Source organism: Ursus arctos, unplaced genomic scaffold (assembly GCF_023065955.2).
Source record: "Ursus arctos isolate Adak ecotype North America unplaced genomic scaffold, UrsArc2.0 scaffold_8, whole genome shotgun sequence".
NCBI classification, from domain to species: Eukaryota; Metazoa; Chordata; class Mammalia; order Carnivora; family Ursidae; genus Ursus; species Ursus arctos.
In genome coordinates, this window is record NW_026623100.1 from 49,966,918 (window position 1) to 49,989,627 (window position 22,710).

The window sequence follows — 22,710 nt, forward strand, 5'->3', positions numbered from 1 at the left end:
AGGCAGGGGGGCTAGTCATGGAACGACCCTGCATTCGGGGCTCTCTGTCCTTCCCAAGGAAGGTCTGGTGGGTGTGCAGATGTGAGAACTACGGACACCACTGGGGCCTTCTCTGATTCAGGAATAGGAATTCCCATACACTGTCGCAGATAGAAAGCGGTGTAATCCTTGTGGAGGAAAAAATTGACCTCAGAGCTACAAAGGCGAAAATACAAGAAGACAAATGCATATTGCTGCAATACTTTTAATAGCAAAGGATTGGAAACAACCCAATGTCAATCAGGTGACTGGTTGAATAAACAATCGTATGTATGACCTCATAATGGAACATTTAATAGAATATTCTATCCGGTTCTATGGAATGATATTCAATATATTGTTATGGGGGAAAAAAGCAAGACCAAGGAAAGTGTGAAATACTGTGCTATCATTTATCATTTGTTTATATATATATTTATGAATTTAATAGAAGGGTGAAATGTAAAAAAATTTATCTAAGGCAGAAGGAGGAAATAGGTGGAGGGGACTGGGTCAGAATACAGATTTCTCTGAATGAAGCTCCTTTCATGGATTTGACTTTGGAGCCATGTAAATAGTTTACATAATTATAAAAAATTAAAATGAAAAAAGCAATTTTTCAAAATTTAAGCAAAATAAAGTGAACCATAACCCTGATTCAAGTTTGGAACATAGCCACTATTCTAAGTTATTTTAAAATGGTAATTTGACTGAACATCCCTAATGGCAAAAACCTTAAGGACAAAAAGAATTGCAAAACAAAATTTTAACTGTTTTCAGTAATTATTTTTTATGATAGTTTGGGCATTGTTATTCTGAGGATTTAAAACAATGTGTAATTATTTTGGTGATTTTGAGAAAGAGGTTTTTAGAAGGAGTAAAAGAAGAACAGACATAAAATCAGTAAGGTTACATTAAAAACCCTGTAGTCCTGAGTTGAATTGGAAGTACCATTATAAAATCATGTAGTTAAAAACACACACACACACACCCCCAAACTCATTGTACATATTTCCTAGTTCTGTCCACTGACACCAAGAGACAGTGACCAAACCACTACCAATGAGCACTCCTAGCACCCAGATTTTGGTCTCTAATTATTATTCCCCACTAAGAGGAGCCAGGGATCCCTGGGAATCACTGGATGACTTCGGGGCTGGGGCATAAAATCATAAGATGAGCTTCAAACATCTTGTCATACAAGATAATTATGAAATATCAAAGACCACTAGGGTCATGTGAAAAGGAATCAGCCAACTTAACACAGTTCCCAAGAGCCAAAGATGGGATAACATGAGTAACAGTAAAAGATAACAATTGCAAAGGACTGAAACACACATGAAATATGATTAAATCAGGAGTTCATAATGTTCTCAAAGAAAAGAAAACAACTCTCACTGGACAGCTTGGAAAGATGCCAGAAAACCACCTTGGAAACTGAGGAAGGGGAAAAAGCCAAGATTTTAGGCTGCCTTCCTCTACAAACCAAACCTCAGGGTAACCAAATGAATCACTGATAGAAATTAAGTTTCTCTTTATAAAGTATGCCAGCTAACAAACAAAGAGGAAACAACAGCACCAGAATATTGTTTGCAGCCCCTAATGAAGTTACGAGTCTATGCAATAATCATGAACGGCTGCTCCCATCAGAAAAGAGAGGCAGCTAGAGAGTAAATGGCTCCCACCAGAAGTACCCATCACCACCAATAAAGTCGTCTTGCACAAATAAACACAACTGGACTCTGACTTAATCTCCAGATACAACTACTGATGCATAAGAAATGGGACAGAGGAACATGTTAAAAGACACTACAGAGACGCACCCGGGGAGACCCAGGCTGTGAGAAATTCTACAGGGCACACCATTCAGTACTGATTTCCAACAGGCCTCCAGTGATCCCAGTACGTGCTACCAGGTGAGAGCCGATGCTACATTTAAAGGAGACTCAAGAGACGTGTCCACAGATTACAGAGCATGGACCTAACTCAAACAAATGAAAACTCCTGAGCCACTCAGAAGTTTGAACAATGACTGAATAGTTGAAGGTATTAAGGAAATAGTGCTGATTTTTAAAGTGTCATTGGTATGGAGGTTAAGCTTATTCAGAAGTCCTTGTGGTTTGGAGGTACATGTTGAAATATTTACTGATGAAATGATATGATGTCCAGGATCTGCTTCAGAATCATCATCAGGTGGGGTGAGAGAAGAGGTGGGGGAAGGTTGGCTGTGGGTTAATTGTTGAAGCTGGTGGTTTGCACGTGGGGTTCACCATGCTGTTCTCTCTACTTCTGTACATGTTTGCAACTATGCATGATAACAAGCTTTACAAGCCCCCTGCCAATGATAGGAAGCTCTCTTACCTGGAAGGGGTGCAACTCCTAGCTACTCTGTTAACTCCTCACTACTCTGGCCTAGTGCATCCTGCAGCTAGGAAAGGACAAGGGAGAAGCTGGTTTCTCCAGGGGAAAGTGAGTGGTAGAGACAGTGCAGAGACAAGGTATTGCCCATGGAGGAAGGGCCCAGGCACCATCCACAAGAGGGGGTCCCAAGCTGCCAGGCATTCATATACTGGTGCTGCGGGGATGGGGGTGGATGTGGGATTTCATAAATGGGAAGCAGCTTTGCTTATGGTAGGTCCTGGTGATGTAAACCACTGGTTTACACTGGGCCTGTATGACATCCAAGTCCCCACCATACGCCAGTCTAGGCGGGTGTATGATGGCAGCTACACTGCTCTGTAGCTCCCTAAATCACTCTTTGCCTGCTGGGAGGTGAGAGGCTTGCCCCTGGGAACCAGTCCTGCTCCCGGCAGGAAGGAGGAACGCACCGCTGTGACACTGTACTTTCAGGGTCATGGCCATGCTCTCGGATGGCCCTCCCTGGCGTTCTGCACAGGGCACTGGATGGCATGCGGGCTTCCAAGCCGAGTCATAGCACCATTTGAAAACACAAGGCTGTGGCTAATAGTGTGAAGACAAGCTGTGACAACCCGCCAAGGCAGCTGTGCAGCCCCCGTTCTGCTGTTGGGAGAGACTGCAGCCAAGCCATGGGAGAAGGAACATGTCAGAAGCAGGTCTTGACTGTGTCTCGCTCTTTGACAAAATAAGACAAGGATAGGTTTTTCCTAGAAACCATCTTGGCGTAGGACTCGATCACTAAACGGGCAACACACCTTCTCCGGCTCCGTCTCATACCAAGGCAAATAAAAGCAATTTTAAAATAAAACATCTGATGAAATCTCACCTAGATTAGCTTGTATTTGGATACTGAAATCTCCTCCCAATTCAGTTGGCTTTTAGGTTTTAACACGAATGCTCCGCACCCCAGCCCATGCCCCAGCCAGTGCTCACTTTCTTCAGTCACCTGGAGGGCACGGCCCCTTGGCTCCTCCTTCAGGAGTAGGAGGCCCTGGAATCAATGTAACTTCAAGCATTTTCTTAAGCTCGCCACAGCCAGATGTGGCCTTACCAATCTCCTGTTTGGCCAAGCCAGATTTCTATTGGTGGTGTGATCCCAAGGTCACCTCCACATCTTTTTCTTGTGCATTTATCCCAGTGGGTCCAGCCTAGATTGGAAGAGAGCCAGGTGTCCCTTCCTAGAAGGCACTGGCCTAACTCATGTGCAGGGACAGGCCAGGTGGGCACCGAGGGGTAAGAGACTTTATTTCTCCAGTTGCGAGACCAGGTTATGTTCTGAGATACGATGTCTCAAAAGGGAATTCATTCAGGCAGAACTTAGGCTTTAACGTTGGTTCCTTGGTCTAGAAGAATCTGCATGGGGGTTCCAGGCCCTGCCGTGGCTTTCTGATGAGAAGGCTGGCAGGCATGTCACAGAAGGGAATGCGGACAAGAGCACCGTGCTGGGCTGTGGCAGGAGGCCTGCTCCCTATGCCGCACGAGTGGGGCACGATGGGCCCCCAGCATGCTGGAACCGCTTCGTTACAAGGCTTGACTATAACCGTACAGAGGACTGACAGGCATCTCAGACACATACCATCAGCTTTTCCCTCCCCAGCTGGTTCGAACCCACAATGCCATTCAGCCAGCATTTTGAAAGACTGCCCACTTCCCTGTAAAGACTTGAGAGAGTTAGTGCATAATCTATGGGAAGAGCTTAAAGCAGAGAAAAGAACACCGTGACGGCAGCAGTCGTAGCTGCCCTTCCGTGCCACTCCCTGCAAGAGTGTGCGGCCCTGCCCTAGAAACCTGGGGGCACGGGCAGGTGGGTGGGTGGGCGAGTGGGCAGGGCAAGGCAGGGTGGGGAGAGAGAGCCGTGGCAGTCTGGGCCCACAGCCAGATCTCTGAGGAAGCGAAATGAGCCCAGATCTCCACACCGCAGTGCCCCCCCGGCTGCCTTAGAAGTCATAAGGGGACACAAAGATGGTGACCTTGGACACGTGGTTGGCTTGGAAGGAGCGATCCAGGTATTCTGACATGTCAACATCCACCTCTAGCGTCTGAGGCCCCTCCAGGGTCTGCACGAGGATCAGCTCCCCTGTCTGCCGGTCTGAGCGCTGCATCACAAAGTGGCCCCGGCTGTTCCCGCCCACGATCCCAAAGCGCAGGCTGTTGGGTCCAGGTCGGCCGGGGGCTGAGGCTGTGGCCATGCGGAAGAGCGTGATGGGCGTCTTCAGGTTGGAGGGCAGAGAAAGGTAATGGAAAGAGATGGTCTTGGGCAAGTGGCGGCAGGGTCGGCTGTCCATGGGGCAGGGGTTTCGCTCACACTGGCTGGAACAGAGAGGCAAAAAACGGAGGGAGTCAGCCTTGGGGAGACTTCGGGAGGGGCTGCTCTGACCTGGCTTGTCTGCCCCACTGCCTTCCTGCAGAGGCGTCCGGAGTGACCTTTCCCAGACACCAGTCCCTCAGCACAGAGGCTCAGAGCTGCTGGCAGGTGAGGGTGGCGGGGTGCTCCCCGGACCCACCTGTATATGTACACACGTACACGCATATTTATACATGCTGTTACCAGAGTTTTTACAGACAAGTGAAGCCGGGATGATAAACCAGGTGCCCCTTCTGCCCGTGCCAAGACCTTTCTCCATAATGGTGGGACCCCAGCACGCAGCTGGCAACACCCTGGAATGCGGTGCTCTGCATGAGGTGAACTCTGCAAACACCCAGGGTTTATTCTTCAAGAGGAAACCCTGCCTTTCTTAACCATTGGGAACCACGATCTTGTGGAAGTGTTTCTGATATTTCTCCACCTTATCCAACACATAGATACGATTTAGCATATTTCGTGACTCATATAATCACAGTTATGCAGGTCGAATATCGCATCCGGCTGATAATCAGGGATGTCCCCAGAGGCTATAACAGTACAGTCCCTTCACCGAGTGACTTCGGAGGAAGATCCTGGCGCCTTCAGTCTCAGTAAATAACTGCCCCTCTTCAGTGCCACTGACTTTCCTGAAGCTTCTACTCCGCTAGAGCCCAAACGGCAGTTCAGGGGTCTGAGCTTGTGAGGTTAATTCACTCTAAAGACAATGCTAGGGCGCCTGCGACCTCTTTTTCAGAATTCATGTACTTCGTGATGGCTATTATTCCCCGGAAAGGCCTGTCTCCCAGCTTTTGAAGAAAAAACACCAACCAACCATTAGGTGCTGAGGTTCCTGGAAATCAAACCTCCGAAACCAGTGGAAAAGTCCATCGACATGATGCAAAGTGTAGGGGACATGCAGTGTGACTGGAACCGACCAGTTATTAGCCGCGTGAATAAGAGAGAATGCTCCTCTCCCGAATCTGTGTGATATGTACCTGCCTCCCGGTAAGGTCACCACAGTGGTCTGCCCTCCAGTGGCCCCTCACCCCCAACAGTGCTGCACCTGCGTGGCTATAATCTCATCATCCTGCAGGTCAGCAGGGGAACTCTTGGAACGTTACTCCTACCAGGGCAAACTGGGTTATTTATTTATTTATTTATTTATTTATTTATTTATTTATTTATTTATTTTAAAAGATTTTATTTATTTATTTAACAGAGATAGAGACAGCCAGTGAGAGAGGGAACACAAGCAGGGGAGTGGGAGAGGAAGAAGCAGGCTCATAGCAGAGGAGCCTGATGTGGGGCTCGAACCCAGAACACCGGGATCACGCCCTGAGCCGAAGGCAGACGCTTAATCGCTGTGCCACCCAGGCGCCCCAATGGTTATTTATTTTTTTGCAAAGACTTTTTATTTGTTTATTTGACAGCAAGAGAGGGCAAGAGAAGGAACACAAGCAGGGGGAGCCAGAGAGGGAGAAGCAGGTTCCCCACTCAGCAGGGAGCCCGATGCGGGGCTCCATCCCAGGACCCCAGGATCACGCCCTGAGCGAAAGGCAGACGCCTAACGACTGAGCCGCCCCGGCGCCCCAGGGCAAACTGGGTTATTACTGCACAGAGCAGCGGTGCATTAAATGCAACCAGCAAAGGGAAAAGGAAGCTCAGAAAAGCTAGACTCCCAGCCCCCTGCCTCCCATCCTTCCTTGGATCTAACTGTATCTTTTAAGAACCTCTGCATCTGGCCCAGCCCCCCTGGGCGGGGGACCGAGGCGCCCAGCCGCGGCTGGCCCTGGCCGTACTCACAACGGGGAGGTTTTCACGTAGCTCACGTTGCCGCTGCCCTCCGGGCACTCCGGGCTGACGCACTGGAAGCCCCCACCGGTGTTGATGCACATGGTCCCCTGCGGACACACGAGCTGCGGGCTCACACACTCGTCGACATCTGAAATAAGGGACCCCCAGGAAGAGTGAAGATCCCCTGGCGTCCCTTCCATCGCAGGACCCCATGAAAAACCCCAACAGGTGCTGGAATGTGGCGAGTTTCTAAATACCCAATACTTATTTTTCAAATGGGACACCCTGCCATCCTGCACTATGTGAAATCCAGACCTTGTGGAAGTGCTGCAGAACCACACTGGGGAGCACCCCTCCCCAGGGTCCTGTCCTTCCGCGGGGTAGACAGGTGACAGATGGGCCAGAAGTACAGGAGGGTGACCGGTCAGGGGTCACGATGCATCTCTCAGATCTGCCTCCTCCTCAGCCTACGGGGTCTCCCCTCAGTGGCTATTATCAGCCCCTGTAAGAGTCTTCTGGAAAGCCTTTCTCCTCAGCCTCACCCCTCCCCAAATGCAGATGTCCTCACTCTCCTTTGTGGGAGTTCTCTGCTGCTGCCTTCGCCCCACCTGGAGGCTGCTTCTTCCCAATCTGCACAATCCTACCTGGGCCTTCTTGAGTACTGGTGGGATGGATGGAGGGAGGGAGGGACAGGTAGATGGATGGATGGATGGATGGATGGATGGATGGATGGAGGGATGGATGGTTGGATGGAGGGATGAAAGGAGGGATGGATGGATGAAGGGAGGGATGGATGGTTGGATGGAGGGAGGGATGGATGGATGGATGGATGGTTGGATGAAGGGAGGGATGGATGGATGGATGAAGGGAGGGATGGATGGTTGGATGGAGGGATGGATGAAAGGAGGGATGGATGGATGAAGGGAGGGATGGATGGTTGGATGGAGGGATGGATGAAAGGAGGGATGGATGGATGAAGGGAGGGAGGGGGAGGGAGGGATGCATGGTTGGAGAGATGGATGGAGGTGTCTTCTTTTCCAGTCCCAGCTTCTCTGATCCTTGCAGCAGAGCCCCACTAGGACGTCACTGGGGAGCAGCCTCTTCTCTCACATTCTACCTGAGCTCACGGGGGAGCCCTCTGCCTTCTCCTCTGCTCCTTCTCCCCCAGTGGCTCGGAGCCGCTGTCTGGGACCAGCCAGGCTCTCTCTTGCGCCCTGCAGCCACCTGCCTCTGCAGCAGCGTCACTCACCCTCACAGCTCTTCCCATCGGCCAGCGTCCGGTACCCGCTGGGGCAGGCACAGCGGTAGGAACCTGGGGTGTTCACACAGGTGTGCATGCAGAGCCGGGGGCGTCCCTCCTGCCCGTAGAGCTCGCATTCATTCACATCTGGGGACAGAAGTGCCCAGTAAGACCAGGAGCCATGTGATGGACAGCCACCAACCATGACCCAGGATGGCTGTGTCTCAATTCCTGGTGGCGATGGCCAGTGTGGCTAAGTGGCTGGGCCTGGGGGGCTGGCCAAACCCTATACCCAGCAGAGCACCGGAAGAAGAGCAAGCATGCTCCTCTTCCTCCCCAGCCAAGGGCCCAGAGGGCTGAGCGGAGGGATGAGAGGAACCTACATGGTGGACCCTAGACAGGTTCCTCTGTCTAAGGCTGAGAACTAACGGGGGACCCTGCAGAGGCTGGCAGATCAGGCCGGCAGCCCAGACTACTGACCTGCATCCCAGCCCCACCCGAACTGGCCTTGTCTTTGGGATTGGAGGAAGAGGGTCTCATTTCTGCTGCTGTGGCCACTTTGGTAATCAGGAGAGGTTAGCTAAAGTTGCCTGCCTGGGTCCATAAACCTAAGTGGAGAGGGGAGCTAGAGGACTGAGTCCTGGAGCCCTGCACAGCGCAGGGGGCCTGTCTAACCAGCACAAGGACTCAGCTCCTCTCTGCCACCCGCCCCTGTGACTGCAGCCGGGATGGAGGGGAGAGGGGGGGATGGAGGGGAGAGGGGGGGGATGGAGGGGAGAGGGGGGCTTGAGGCTCTTCTAGATGGGTGTGCTGGTTTGGATGGCACTGTGGCTGGGTTCTGAGATGGGGACCAGCCTGGGCACCCCCGGCTGCTTTCTCCACAGTCTTGATTTCTTATGAGCGCCTCTGATGTCTACATTTCAGCAACCATTAGGTCGACACGTACCTAAAACGCAAAGTGGGCCGGGCTTGCTGAGACTTTGCCCCACCCCGCCTTGCAGGTGCGCCCCGCATCTGGGGGGTGGCGGGTGGGAGCCCTGTTCTCTCCTGGGTCCTCCCCCTGCTTCCCCCCCTCCTCCCCCGACGGAGCCCGGGCCTACCCTGGCAGACGCTGTCGCCGGCGGCGCCGCTCAGGTGGAAGCCGGCCTCGCAGCTGCAGTGCTGCGTCCGCTCCACCTGCGCACAGCGCGGCGCGCGGCTGAAGGCGGGGTCGCCGGCCTCGCTGCCGTCGGGGGCCGCTGCGGGGAGAAGACACCCTCAGTGCCGGGCCCTGGCGCCCCTGGCGCCCCTGCCGCGCCCAGCCTCGGGCAGGGGCCGGGAGGAGAACCAAGAGCGGGGCGCGGCCCCTTCTCAGAGCTTACTCTGGAGCAGGGACAGGAAAGACAAGTGAGTGACCAGAAAGCCGCGGCCGCCCGGGGCCGCCCAGAGGGGCCGGAGCTCGGGGAGCGCCGCCGAAAAGCACCTTGCAGGAACCCGCACGCCGGCGACTGCACAGAGAGGGCCGGCAGGCGTGTTAAATCCACGTTTTCCCTTCAAGAGGCTTTACAAACACCAAAATGCTAACAGTGATCCCTGGAGTTTAAACCTACGGAATGTAAAACAGGACTTTTTTTTTGGGTGGGGGGGTCTTTTCTGTTATTGTAATTTTTAAGAAAAAGATTTTATTTATTTATTTGAGAGAGAAAGAGAGCACGGGGGGGGGGCGGTGTGGAGAGGGAGAGGGAGAAGCAGGCTCCCCGCTGAGCAGGGTGCCCCTTGCAGGGCTGAATCCCAGGACCCGGAGATCATGAGCTGAGCAGAAGGTAAATGCCTAACCGATACCCGTGTTGTAATTTTATACTTTTCTAAATTATCTAAGCTTCTGGTTTTTAAACCAGGGACATAATTTTTTTTCTTTTTAAGATTTTATTTATTTGACACAGAGAGAGCACGAACAGGAGTAGGAGTAGAGGGACAAGCAGACCCCCCTCTGAGCAAGGAGCTGGATGCAGGGCTGGAACCCAGGACCCTAAGATCATGACCTGAGCTGAAGTCAGACGGGTAATGGACTGAGCCATGCAGGCGCCCCAGGAACATCAATTTTCTAATCAGAAAAAAAAATAAATTAGTTTTTGAAAGTTTTTAAAGGATTTAGGCCTCTCGTATGGTTAGGGGAGATGGTAGAGGAATGGGTGGTGAGAGTAATGATGCGGAAGAGGACACCCAAGGAGGTGTCTCCACGGCAGCGGGGTTCTCATAGTCAAACTCATAGAGCAGGAAAGCAGAATGCTGGGGGGGGGGGGCGCTGGGAGAAGAGGAAATGGGGAATTACTGTTTCAAGGGCAGAGTTTCAGTTTTGCAAGGTGAAAAAGTGGAGGTGGATGGTTGCACAACAGTGTAAATGTATTTAGTGCCCCTGGCCCGTGCACTTAAAATAGTTAAAATGGTAAATTGTGTTATGTATATTCTACAGTGGGGGTGGCGAGGATGGTGAATGGATTAAAAAAAGTATTCGGAGAGAGGCTCCCCCTAAGAGCTGGGCAGACACGGGCAGAGCTGACGGGAAGGAAGGCTCTAGGCTGGGAGACCAGGCAAGCAAGAAGCCCGGCCTTTGCTGGGCTAGTCATGGAGACCACGGGGTCACAAGCTGGCTTCGGGTTCACTGCTCCCTCCCTCTTCCCCTCCCCTGCGGAGGTTCTTGTCATGGGGGATACTTCATATATAAAGTGCCCCCTGGACCTGCGGAGCGGCTGCCTAAGGTCCTGACCGCAGAAACCCTGACACGGAGGGTTCAGAACATTCAGGGTCCAGGACCGGCTCATTTGGGTTGAAGAGGGCCCATTTCTTGTTCCTTTCTGTTTGTAAGTAGGGGGAGAGGCAGTGGAGCTGTCAAGGAGACCCTGCCTCTGGCCTCTGTTTCCACAGAGTGCGGCTCCAGGGGGAGAGGAGTTGGGCTCCTGGGGGAGGGCAGCTGCATTCTGAGAAAGCTCCCAGCAAAGCTGACTCAGCTGAATGGAGCCAAGACAATTAAGCGGCAGATCTCTGGGGGCAGGACTGAACACTGGCCTTGGACTGAGTCTGATGCAAGAATATCAAGTACTGACAAAGTTCCTACTCTCTGGATACTACTGTTTCTCTACACCGAGATTCCACATAGAAATCCAGACAACCAGACAGGACACTCCAGGGATTTCTGGCAATGAAAGAGGACATCTTTAGGATTTGACTCTTTTATATAGGAAATGTGGGGTACAGCATAGTGTGGGAACCTTCATAGATTCCTTATCAGATTATCTTGGCCTCTGTGAAAACCGCCACTTTGTGGCCTCTAGACCTTCTGGCTAGGGATGTATTGAGACTCAAAATGTGGATAATAAGCTCACCACCAGGGGCACCTGGGAGGCTCAGTCAGTTAACTGTCTGCCTTTGGCTCAGGCCCTGATCTCAGGATCCTGGGATGGAGCCCTGCATTGGGTTCCCTGCTCTGTGGGAACCTGTTTCTCCCTCTCCCTCTGCCCACTCATGCTCTCTCTCTCTCAATAAATAATAAAGTCGTTTTTTAAAAAAAATCTCACCACCAGTCGAATGTCTAGTTACACAGTCCTGAGGGGACTTTGGCCTGTATCAGTAAGTACTGACTTTGCAGAGTGTTATGGGAGCGTTTGAAAGGAAGAGCCATTCTGTTGATCTGCAGAGAAAGTGTGGACCAAGTGAAGGTGGAACAAGGAAGCTTCTCGGGCCAAATTCCCAGTCTGGGGAGCTTTCACACTGAGGGTCAGTCCCTCTACCTGCAATATCTTCCATGAAAAGGATCAAAACCCTGGTTACACAGAAGAGCTAAATTCCATCCCAGATAGCCACCTCAGGGGATCAGAGGGATCAGGGGTCGAAAAGCCCTCTCTCCAGGCGGGGAACTGAGCTCCTGCCACATCTTCATTTGGTGACCCACGACGGGGGGGGGGGGGCTCTCCTCTCTGCAGTGGAACGTCCTCACCCAACCCCATGGCAGCCTGTACGTACCTGTCTGGGCCTGGTGCTGACAGCGGCTCCCAGTCCTCCCCGGAGGACAGATGCACTTGTACTGGGTGACTCCTTCCACGCAGGTCCCCCCATTCTGACAAGGCTGGCTGGAGCATTCGCTGATGTCTAGGAAAAGAAATCATTTTCAAATACAAATTCTAAAACGAACCAAAACCAAAGCTGGGTTACCTTCCTTTACTTCGGCTTCTACTCGCCCCCTCTGGCCTCGCCGCTGCCCCTAGCAGCAGGAGCTGGGCGGGGGCTGATGGAGCCGAGCTGCAGCCCACCCACCGTTCAGCAAGCCACAGAGCCATTGGCACACACCGTGCTCTCACCTGGAGCCCTGCCTGGAGGAGTGGACCCGTCACCCAGCCATGCTCCCCAGAGGCTCCGTTCCCTAAGTTACAGGGTAGGCTGCCCCAGGTGCCCACGCTACCTTTGAATCAAGCCAGACTGTCCCCCACACCTCTGCCTTAGCAGCCAGCACCCAGGAAGAACACAGTTTTTAAAAAAGATTTTATTTATGTATTTGTTTCTAGCACAAGTGGGGGGAGGGGCAGAGGGAGAGAGAGAACCCCAAGTAGACTCCACACCCATCGCAGGGCAGGACAAGGGACTTGATCCCTTGACCCTGAGATCAGGGCCTGAGCTGAAATCAAGAGCTGGACGCTGAACCGACTGAGCCACCCAGGCACTCCAGGAAGAACACCCTTTGAATAAGAACCCAATTCAGCGGAGTTATAAGAGGGAGAGATGGTCCATTATAGCTTCCAGAGAAGGGGAAAACGAAGTCTCTCCAAATTCCCACCCAGTAGCCCTCCTGTGCTCATTTCCTGTGCACCCAAGGAAGACTTTCTTTTGACTCTCGACTTTTCCTAAATGGTGGAAAAGGAAAATATTCCTTGCTCATACACGTAGCAGTCCTGTGGGAAAGCTATATATAGAAAGAGATTATATATTTAAAAATTTAATACGTTTCTGTGTGGTAGGATTCCAGGCAACTTTTCTTCATTTACACTTTTTTGTACTCTTCTGTTTTTCCACAATGAACTTTTCCACGATAAATTTTCTACTTAGAAAAAAATATATTTTTTTAAAACCCTCAGGCCACATCTGCTTGTTACGAATCCTTAAGCCCAGTCTTTTCTTTTTTTAAAGCCCAGTCTTAATGCACAGAGCACAGGCCCTTCCTCCCCAAGAGAGAAGTCTGTCAGTTCACTGACTTGACCACAGCATCTCGGGAAAGGAAACTGGAAACCTCTCCTTGCTGGCATACGAGCATCCTTTCCTGCTGTATCTATCAAGAGGAAGAAAGGTGCTTTGCTCCTGATGAGAACAGCAGCCTTGCTGTGGGTGGGTTGGCAGGGACTTCGGTGTCCCTCCTGCCTCCTCATTGCTGGGATGTTATATAGACTGTTGTGTGGCTTCTGTTAGTCATGGAAGGGCCCAGACCGTCCCAAATGCTGCTAATCCCCGGGGAAGGAGCCCTTTCAGCTTCTCAGGAACCTCAGCCTGGCTGTGCTCTCTCCTCCGTTCTGTTCTCAGATGACCGGTTTGCAGGAATGTGTCTGGAATGACACTGTAGACAAAGGCCACAGAGCGTAGAATTCCCATTTCTGCCCGTTGTCCAGCCCCCACATCGCTAACCCGCAGAGTCTGAAAGTGGGGAGACCACGAGGCCATGACGTGGTGGGCAGAGAGCCAGACAGGATGAACACTAGCAGCTTTCAGTCTGGCCCCAGCGGGAACGGCACCATCGTCCCTCTCCCCTGTGGGCCTCCAGGGGAAGGGACTGGGCCTGGCTGCACCTGGGGGCGGTGGGGGGATGTCACCGGCTCAACAGAGAAATGCACAGGTGCCCCAGGACCCTGGGCTCCGTCTCCCCGTCTGGACCTTGTTGCCCAGGATTTTCGTTTCTAGACAGGCTCCCCACACTCTTTCTTATCTCGGGCATTCCGTGGCCCAACGCCCAGTCCTGGCGCCCCATCTGTGTCCTGATTGAAGTCCAGTCGTCCTCACCTTCACATCTGTCCCAGGCTGTGGCTTTGAGTTGAGTGCAGGGTGAGTTCGGAGCTGTCGAGAGGGCAGAGGCTGAGGAGAGGCTGCCGACCCAACAGCATGGCTGCGGATCTGTTCTGTCTACTGTTCAGTGCGCACTTACCAACCCCCGGAGCTGAGCTGTGTGTTTTATATGCACGATCTGCTTTTTTCCCCCTTTTATTTCTAATCCTTTCCTGTGTTCTGTCATCTCATTTCAGATTTTCCATTTCCCCGCTCACCTCATTGCTGAGGCTTTCTAATTTTTATTTATGCTGTCCTTTCATAGTTTTTTTTTTTTTTTTTTTTTTACCTTTTTCAAATTTCTTCCCGCTTGTTGGGAAATATCAGGTAATAGTTTTCATCTGTTTCATGGCCATTTTCTGGCATTTCCTCATTGTCTATAGGGACTTTTTATTCTCTTTTTCTCTTATAATAGTTTGCATGGGATTTGACAAAAATCCTTTTCTGTTCCTCCCATTTGGGGGAGATGAGTTTTCCTAGATGGCCGGTCCAGCTTCCCGACTTTCCGCCTGGCACTTCCGTGGCTGTTTCTAGTGCGGCTCAGGATTTCCCCGCTCCGCCCCTTTTGTGCTCCTCTCCTGCTTTCCCTGGGCCATCTCTTCCACTTGCACCGACTTTCTTCGTTGGGCTCCATTTGGATCCTCCTCTCCTTAGAAGCTCCTCAATACTGGGCTTTGTCCTGGAAAGTTTCGAAGACCTAGGGGCCAGCAGCGTGCTCCAGCAACTGAGACTTCCTGTTGAAAAGCTGCAGCCCGCCCTTGCGAAAACCAGCCCAAGGAAAGCCAGAACTGGAGCGGGTCCTAATAAGATCATTAGCTTTCAAAGAAAAAGAAAAAAAAAATCCTTTGGGCATCCAGGCAAGAAGACCGAGATACTGACGATGGCAACAGCAGAAAACTGCCACAGAAGACAGGGGTGCATATTTAACATACTCAGGGAAAGAAAGGTGAGGCAGACAGCTGGTGTCCAACCAAACTGGGGTCCAGGGGGGGAAGTGGCCCACTTTCTGAAAGGGCAAGAACTCGGGGGATTGCCCCCAGTCCCTCTGGAGGAATAGGCTGGATGGGGACAGCAGTGAGGCTCCCCAAGGCACAGCATCCCAAGGAGGGCTTCCCGGCAGCGGTGTCTACCACCGTTTGGCCCAAACAAAACAAAAATCTTCCTTAGATCTGATCCAGCCCCTGGAGTTAGCTACCAGTTTATAAGAGATTCAGAGACCACAAAGGTGCAAACTTCCAGTTGTAAGATAAGTAAGTCCTGGGGACGTGGTGTGCAGCGTGGGGACTGCGGCTAACACTGCCGGGCTGGTGTATAGGGGAGTTGTTAAGAGAGTAGATCCTCAGAGTTCTCATCACCAGGGAAAAACCATTTCTTTTCTTCTTCTTTTTGCATGTCTGTATGAGAGGATGGATGTGAACTAAACTTGGGGTGGTCATCATTTCACGATAAATGGGGTCAGGTCCTTATGCTGCACACTTTAAACTTTACACAGTGCTGGATGTCAATTACGTGTCAATAAAACTGGACGAAAAAGAAAGAAAGAGATCAGAAGATCACATTAAATGACCCCTCGGGGAAGCAGTTAGCAAACTGCAAGGGATTGGGGGGGGGGCGGGAGGAAGGAAGAAGAAGAGGAGGAGGAGGAGACTGTAGACTTTTATAAAAAGGTGTAAGAGAGGGGCGCTTGGGTGGCTTAGTGGTTAAGGCTCTGATTGGCTCAGGTCATGATCTCAGGGTTGTGGGATGGCGCCCCAAGCCTGGCTCTGTATTGGGTGTGGAGCCGGCTTAAGATTCTCTCTCTCTCTCTGCGCCTCCCCCCTTTCTCCATCTCTAATAAAAATAAAACAAAAAATTTCAAAAACCCCACAAACTTAAAAAAAAGAAAAAGGCGTAAGAGACACATCAACCAATTGTAATGTGTGACACTTACTTGGACCCTGGTTCAACCATAGTGTTAAAACCGTGTGAGACACTTGGAGGAATTTTTACCCTGACTAGATATTTAAAGATAATAAGGAGTTTGCTGTATTTGGATATGTGAGGATTGTTATACTGTTCTTTCTACTTTAGTGCATTTGAAATTTTCCATATTGAACAGTGTTTTAAGATTGTTTTTCTTGGCATTATTTATGATTATGAAAACCTGCACACAACAAAGAAATAGTTCTGTAAAGTGTAGAATAGCCCTGGGGGCACCTGGGTGGCTCAGTTGGTTAAGCACCTGCCTTCGGCTCAGGTCGTGATCCCAGGGGTACTGGGATCGAGCCCCACATCGGGCTCCCTGCTCAGCGGGGAGTCTGCTTCTCCCTCTGCCTCTCCCCTCTGGCTTGTGCTCTCTCTCTTGCTCACTCTCTCTCTCTAATAAATAAATAAAATCTTTTTAAAAAAAGAGTATACAATAGCCCTTCGGAGGACGTGTTTCATAATCATTGAAGGTTATGTTTAGAAGGAAGCGTTAATGAAGATTTGCTGGTGTTAACATCTATACACAGAAGCTGTTGACTATGGAAGACTGGCGTACACGTGCCCAGATAAAAGTCTGGGGGGAAATTCAGTTTCTTAAACATGATCCCTCACGCATTCATGGATCACTCGGTGAGTTAGCCAGCCAGTCGCTCAGTAGCTACTAAGAGGCTCCCGTAGCAGAGGAAGCTCTTTCTACTCAAATCCTTTTTTCAAGGTCTCTGAGTAAAGGCCTCGTACACCGCAGGTGAGCGCGCTGTGCTCTATTCTGACTGCAAAATACCCTTCCAAGCCCTCGATCCCGTGCCACAGCCCTGCTTTTCCAGCCTCCTTGGGCTCCTCCTGTCTCCTGCACCCTCCCTCTCCAACTGACCAAAGGTCCGGAGCCACTTCTGTTCTGTCTCTACCCTCTCTTCCCCGCTGCTCTTACCGCCGTGCGTGGATTTCAGTCCTGTCATTAGGCTAGTAACTCCCAAGTGTGTATCTGTGCCCCACCCTCCCACCGTCCCCCTACTTCCCTGTTGGGAAAGGCAGTCTCAGGCCTGCAGGCTGTGGAGCCCCATTTGGCCGAATCCTTAACATGAGGTCAAGAGCCCACTCAACCCCCCCGTGCAGGGCTTACCGCTCCTGCGGGGTTCTCGTCCCTGATGCTTCACGAGGGGTCTTTTGCTCTGCTCACATGTGGATGTCAGTGGCCCTCGGCTTTCAATCTTTCAGACTCCATGGGAAGGGGCTGGAGAGGGGTCCCCCGTGCCCCCCAGGAATTGCTCTGTGTCAGTGGCTAGCCGCCCTATCCGGCCCCCACCCCTGAGGCTGATCTTGCTGTCTCTTCCCTACGTGAGCCAAGTGCTCCATCCAGTGTCTGACCGTGCCGCGTTTTCCTGGGTAACTCCAGGACTGGGATGCCGCGGGCAGTAGTGCCCGGAGTGCTCGCTGGGATGGGTAACACAGTGTTCTGCTCGACGCCCTCCGTGGGTGGAATTCAGGGTTCTCCGCTAGGATGTCGTACAGATGTTTTAACTTAACGTGGCCCAAATGGAGTTCTGGTTAATGACCCCCACAAGGTTGCTTAAAAACAAACCTACACTCATTGCTCAGTCTTCACTATCTCTATAAATGACACCATGTGCCCCCCAACATTCAAGCGGAGTCGGGGAGCCTTGACTTCTCTTCCACGCAGACAGCCCACATGGGGTCGTGGCAAGTTCTGTCTCTGGGTTTGCTTTCACTCTCCTCTGCCGTCTCTCTCCCCTGGACTTCAGTAGCCCCCACGTGGTTTCCCAGCTCCCTTCCTGTCCCCCCCACCCAGTGCACCTGTCACACAGCAGCAACCCACAGGTCCGATTCACACCTCTCTCCGTACACTTGCTTATTGTGCTGCAACTGCAGTCCTGCCTCCTGCGCGGCCTCCAAGGCTGCACGCGCTGGCCTGGGTGTCCCGCCCCCCGCGCCTGCTCTCACGCTCAGCTCACACCTGCTCCAGGAGCAAGGCTCTGTACTTTCTATGTTTCCCCAAACACGCCAGATTCTTCTCGTCCTTACGGCCTCTGAGCATTGTTTCTCCCTCTTCCTAGGACAGCATCTTTCCCATGCCCCCCCACCCCACCCCACTCATCACGTGACCAGACCCCCTCGACACCCTTCCATGTCTCTGCATCCCCGTGACCGCCTCAGAGAGGCCCTCCCATGTTCCTGCCCCCATCGTACACATTCTCAGCCCCTTCCTAGATATCGTCAAGGCACTGTCCACAACCCCCCATTTCTTCACCTTTCCATTTGCCTATCTGTTTTGCTAGTTTCCACTTTAGCAGGTGAGCCCCCACGAGGCTGGGCTGTATCTCTAAGATTCAGTCTGAGTCGCTAGCATCAGAGCTGATGTTCAATGAAAATTGGTTGAATGAATGAATAAAGGCTTAAAAAAGGGGGGGGGGTGACTGCCAAAAACAATTCTTTTTTCCCAGCATGGGAGTAAGGGAAAAAGTTATTTATTTCTCTCAAGTTCTTTCTTTGGTTACCAATGTTGTCAAAGCAACAAGGCCTGTGGCGATGGTTCTCCCAATGCAGAAAGCTTCAGATCTTAAAAACATGCCCTTCCAAGAAAGAAAGGAGAAAAGGGAAACAATCCAGGGAGCCAAGTGGCTGCTTTCCATTTTGGAGCTCTGGAGCCTACCTCTGCCCACAGGGCTTTTTAATAGCAGGATTGTGTGTCATTTCCTTTTATGCCAAGTTGGGTTCATCACCTTCGTTCTGAGCATCCGGCTGGGGATGGGGTGAGGGGCAATTATTGAAGAGCTGCTACATCTTTCACTGTCACTGACATTTTGGGTCTTGAAACGAATCCCCTGTGATTAAGAAGATTCTTTTCCCTCTGTGGTCACAACACAAGGACCACAAGACTGCGGGTATGGAAAATGAAGCGGATGCATGCGTAGCTAAGATTCTAGGCCACTCTGGGGGGGGGGTGTGGAGGTCACTGGATTGTCGAACCCCCCAGCTCACGTCCTGCTCACACTGTTAGCACTATTACAAGAGGTCACCAACCAGCAGATCGGAGCCCTCCTTCTCCCTTCTGCCAGGCTTGGGTGGCATGCCTTTGAGGCTCTTACTGGAGACAGCATCCATTAGTCAAATAAATTCCTGCTGAGGACAGAAGTGTCAACACTGGCACCATCCACAAACCAGGGAGAAGTCATGTGCCTGGAGCTGACTGGGCCCCTGGGCTGTGATGTTATCAGAGTTGTGTTGTTTTGTTTTGTTTTTTCCATCACCACCACAGGGTGAACTCCCACGCCCCGTTCACACTTAAAGAGAGGACGAATGTCCTTCTGAGATCTACGTGTGGACTGGCCACTGCCTCGTTCCCTGAGCCAATCTTTCCAGGGTTTAGATAGTGAATGTGGCCCCAGTAGAAGTCCCAGGTGGGCTGCGCCAAGCAGTCCTCAGGCAGGGCGGTCAAGGAAGAAGACAAATGGCTAGGAAGGAGGCTGAGGGGAAGGGGAGACAAAGAACGCACAGCAAATCTGGAATGAGGTGGTGAGTTCAAGGGCGAGAGTCAGGAAGTGCACCACGTCGGACAACGAGGACGGCTGGGAGACTTGCTGGCCAAGCTTGGCGTTGGTCCTCCAGGAAAAGGCGGCTCTCCACATCTCAGGAAAGGAGACTGCTCCGTGGGGCTGGGTGCCCTGATCTTTGTAAGGGCTAGCCTGGCCTTTCCAAAATGTCCATGCAGGTGGCGGTGAGCATGTGTGGGTAAGTCTCGCCTGGCCAGGGTGGACGCACACTCAGTCGGGACATGGCCCTACTGTTGGCTTGCTGCAGGCCACATTCTGACTGGTGAGGGCCCAAAGCGTATCACTGCTTCAAAATTGTCAGTATCTTCTCCTTCAGGCAGTGGCAAGATCCAGCAAAGTGGTGTTTCTCAAGATTTAGTTAACATCAGAATCACACTGAAAATGTAGATGGCCAAAGTCTCATCTATAAAGATCTCACCCAACTCAATAGGGGTTTTGAGGCCTCAGAGCCTGCCTTTCACAAGCTTTCTCGGTGACTCCGGAGCAGCTGAAAGTTTGAGAACCACGGCACACAAATCACGATAGGGTAGGACCCTCTGTTCCACGGAGGGGTCCTGCTGCGGGGCGGCAAGGCGCTGATATATACCTAACACGTGCAGGCTCAAGACGGAAGCTGGCAGACATGCCCAGGGTCCTCTGGGGAGGCGTCCTAGTCAGCTGCTAAGATGGAGCTGGGCTGCGGGGAGCATTCTGGGTTCCTACCCTTGTCAAGCCCCTATGCGTTCCTTTGGTCAAGCCATTCCTTGTGACTATGTTCCCAAGCCTCTGATGTTTCTTACACATTTGCCTAAAAATGCATTTTTTCAGCTGTCTTCTCCGATGAATTTTATCTTTTCATTGAAACCACATTGTGCTCACTGTAAATGCACATCACTACTGAGGACAGAATACTTGGACAATACCGGAGCAAGACAGAAAACAGCACATGGGCAAAACGTGCTTCTGCGCACAGTACTGCTGAGGGAGTGGGCTGGGGCAGCCCATCTGAAGAGCAGCGTGGGAGTGCTTGGTTCAAAGGAGTGCGCTTGTGGCCAGTTGCCCCCAACTCCAAACCCAGGGAGACAGCCCCGGAGACAAAGAGGGGGGATCAGAAGACCTTGCCGGCATGGTGGAGAGTTGACCACCATTTGGGCGGCCATGACCGGGGGCATGGTCAGGTAAGCCGTAGGGGGCACCCCATGGAGGGTGATGTGGTCAAGGGAGCACCTGAGGGCAGCGAGAAAGAAATCAACCGGGGCCCATAACTCAACCTGTAAGTTAAGCATACAGACACCCTAGGCAATGACCATGAGATGCCATTGTGTTCCCACCTCCGCTGCCTAGTTTGTTACCTATAAGGTGCTTACCCTGGATGCAGATTTTTCAGGGTCAAGGGTAAATCCAGATACTGGCATTTCCCTGGGCGTGTTTGCCAGTTACCTGGCTCGTATTTCTAGGCTGGTTCCCAGCTAGGTCTGAGAGCTGGTCCCTGCAATCAACCTTCAAACCACTGTTTCTCCTAGGAGATGGGAAATGGAAGTCTAAATCCATGAATGTGGTTCTGGCTGCCCGCTCTCCGCACGTCAATCCACACAATCTGTCTTTAGAGATGATACATTTCCCTTTTCCTTTTCTTTTCTTTCTTTCTTTCTTTTTTTTTAATTAGAGAGAGAGAGGAGGGGAGAGGGGCAGAGGAAGAGGGAGAGAGAGAATCTTGAGCAGGCTCCATGCTCAGCACAGAGCCTGACTCAGGGCTCCATCTCACAACCCTGAAATCGTGACCTGAGCCGAAATCAAGAGTCAGACACTTAACCGACTAAGCCACCCAGGCGCCCCGAGATGAGATATTTTCTAATGTTCCATTATGTTTTCAAGTTCTCTATGCATTCAAATCCTGCTCTTGGCAACATATTTATATAACATTTGCATTTCCCTTTCAACTCTTGGGTTAAAATCATGAACGTTCTGCCCCAGCAGACGTCCTCTGGGCCCTGCTCTAAAAATGACTGGTACCCACGACTTTCTGACCATAGACGTCTGAAAAGCCTCTTCTGCTACAGAATGCTATGTCTAATTTTCCTCTACATCAAGAAAGTACTGCTCTCGAGCTGAGAAGAGAAACCTTTTTAGGCCCACTTCCTACCCCAGTGGTCACTTCTGGACCCTGTTTACACCAAGTCCCAAAGCAGACACAAAAGACGCCTGGGAATTTCCTTAACCCTACGGGTCATCAACAGCCTTGGAAGCTGCAGCCCCAGAACATCGGTAAGAGCCCGTCACCTGTGTCCGGAGCAGAGTGAGGCATTGAGGAGCACAGACTCTGGGGTCAGAGTGTCTGGGAGTGAATCAACTTAGCCTGCTCCCCAGCTGGGTGGGCTGGGGCAAGTTCCTCCATCTTTCCATGCCTCGATTTCCCCAAACGCAAAACAAGACTGAATTGGTGAGAGGGTTTGGCAGAGCCCCTGCAGGCCAGCCCAGGCCTGGCCCGGAGGTGAGTCATCGGGCATGTGGCCACTATTCTGCAGCTGAGGAATGGTGGAGGAATCTGACAGAAAGTGTCCAGCGAATGACCCTTTCTATCCAGCAGACTCCTGCTGGGCTGCGACAGGTCCAGCCCAGGGAGACGAGAAGGAGGGTCTGTACCTTTACAGTAGGGCTGCTCCCCCGTCCAGGTGCCGTTGGGAAGACACACCACGCTGCTGGGTCCAAGCAGCTGGAACCCAGGGTTGCAGGTAAAATGGACTTCATGATCCACTAAGTACTTGCTTCCAAACTTCCTGCCGTCCGGGGGGGCACTCAGAGCAGGACAGGACACTGTAAGGACAAAACGAAGGACCATGGTCACTTAACATCTCTCTCTGTTACAAGACTTCTCATCTCTAAGTGCTCCTGTGATGAGTGCCTCCTCCAGGCCATGCACCGGGCTGGACATCGAATCCTCAAAGCACTCCGGGACATGGGGGATACGTGCCCCCTAGTGAAAGCTGAGCCGGCGCCTCAGAGACATGGAGGGCACAAGGCGTGGCAGCATGGGAGGGTCAGATCCTGGACCCACCCCCCCAGGTGCAGCTGGCCCACCCACTCCCACCTCCCAGGAGCTCTAGCCTGTCTGGGTTTCTTAGGCCTTCTGAACAGGCCAGAGTCAGGCCCACTTCTAGGCCTTGACTTTTGCTCTTTTCTTGGCCTGGAATGTTCTTTCCCCAGAACATCCCCTCTCTGGCTCCTTCTCTCTACAGGTCTCAATCGAATGCTGCCACCTCGCTTAGTTCAAACCTCCCCAGGCACTCTCTACCCCTTGAGCTCACTTTGCTTTCTTCTTAGCA

The 22,710-nt window shown here is 51.8% G+C and overlaps 1 protein-coding gene across 2 annotated transcripts in view; it reads right to left on the reverse strand.

Annotated features, from left to right (window-relative positions):
* Window positions 1-228: 228 nt before the first annotated feature.
* The window catches only part of FBLN7 (fibulin 7), a 48,800-nt gene continuing 26,318 nt past the window's right edge, over window positions 229-22,710 (reverse strand). The window contains exons 3-8 of one of the 2 annotated variants that reach the window (XM_044391588.3): window positions 22,031-22,201; window positions 11,814-11,939; window positions 8,915-9,052; window positions 7,824-7,961; window positions 6,584-6,722; window positions 229-4,746 (exon numbers count right to left, since the gene is read on the reverse strand). In XM_044391588.3, the coding sequence (XP_044247523.1) occupies window positions 4,374-4,746; window positions 6,584-6,722; window positions 7,824-7,961; window positions 8,915-9,052; window positions 11,814-11,939; window positions 22,031-22,201 (1,085 nt within the window). In that variant the 3' untranslated portion in view covers window positions 229-4,373. The remainder of the gene's footprint in view (window positions 4,747-6,583; window positions 6,723-7,823; window positions 7,962-8,914; window positions 9,053-11,813; window positions 11,940-22,030; window positions 22,202-22,710) is intronic. The other variant, XM_057309288.1, reaches the window with a different exon arrangement.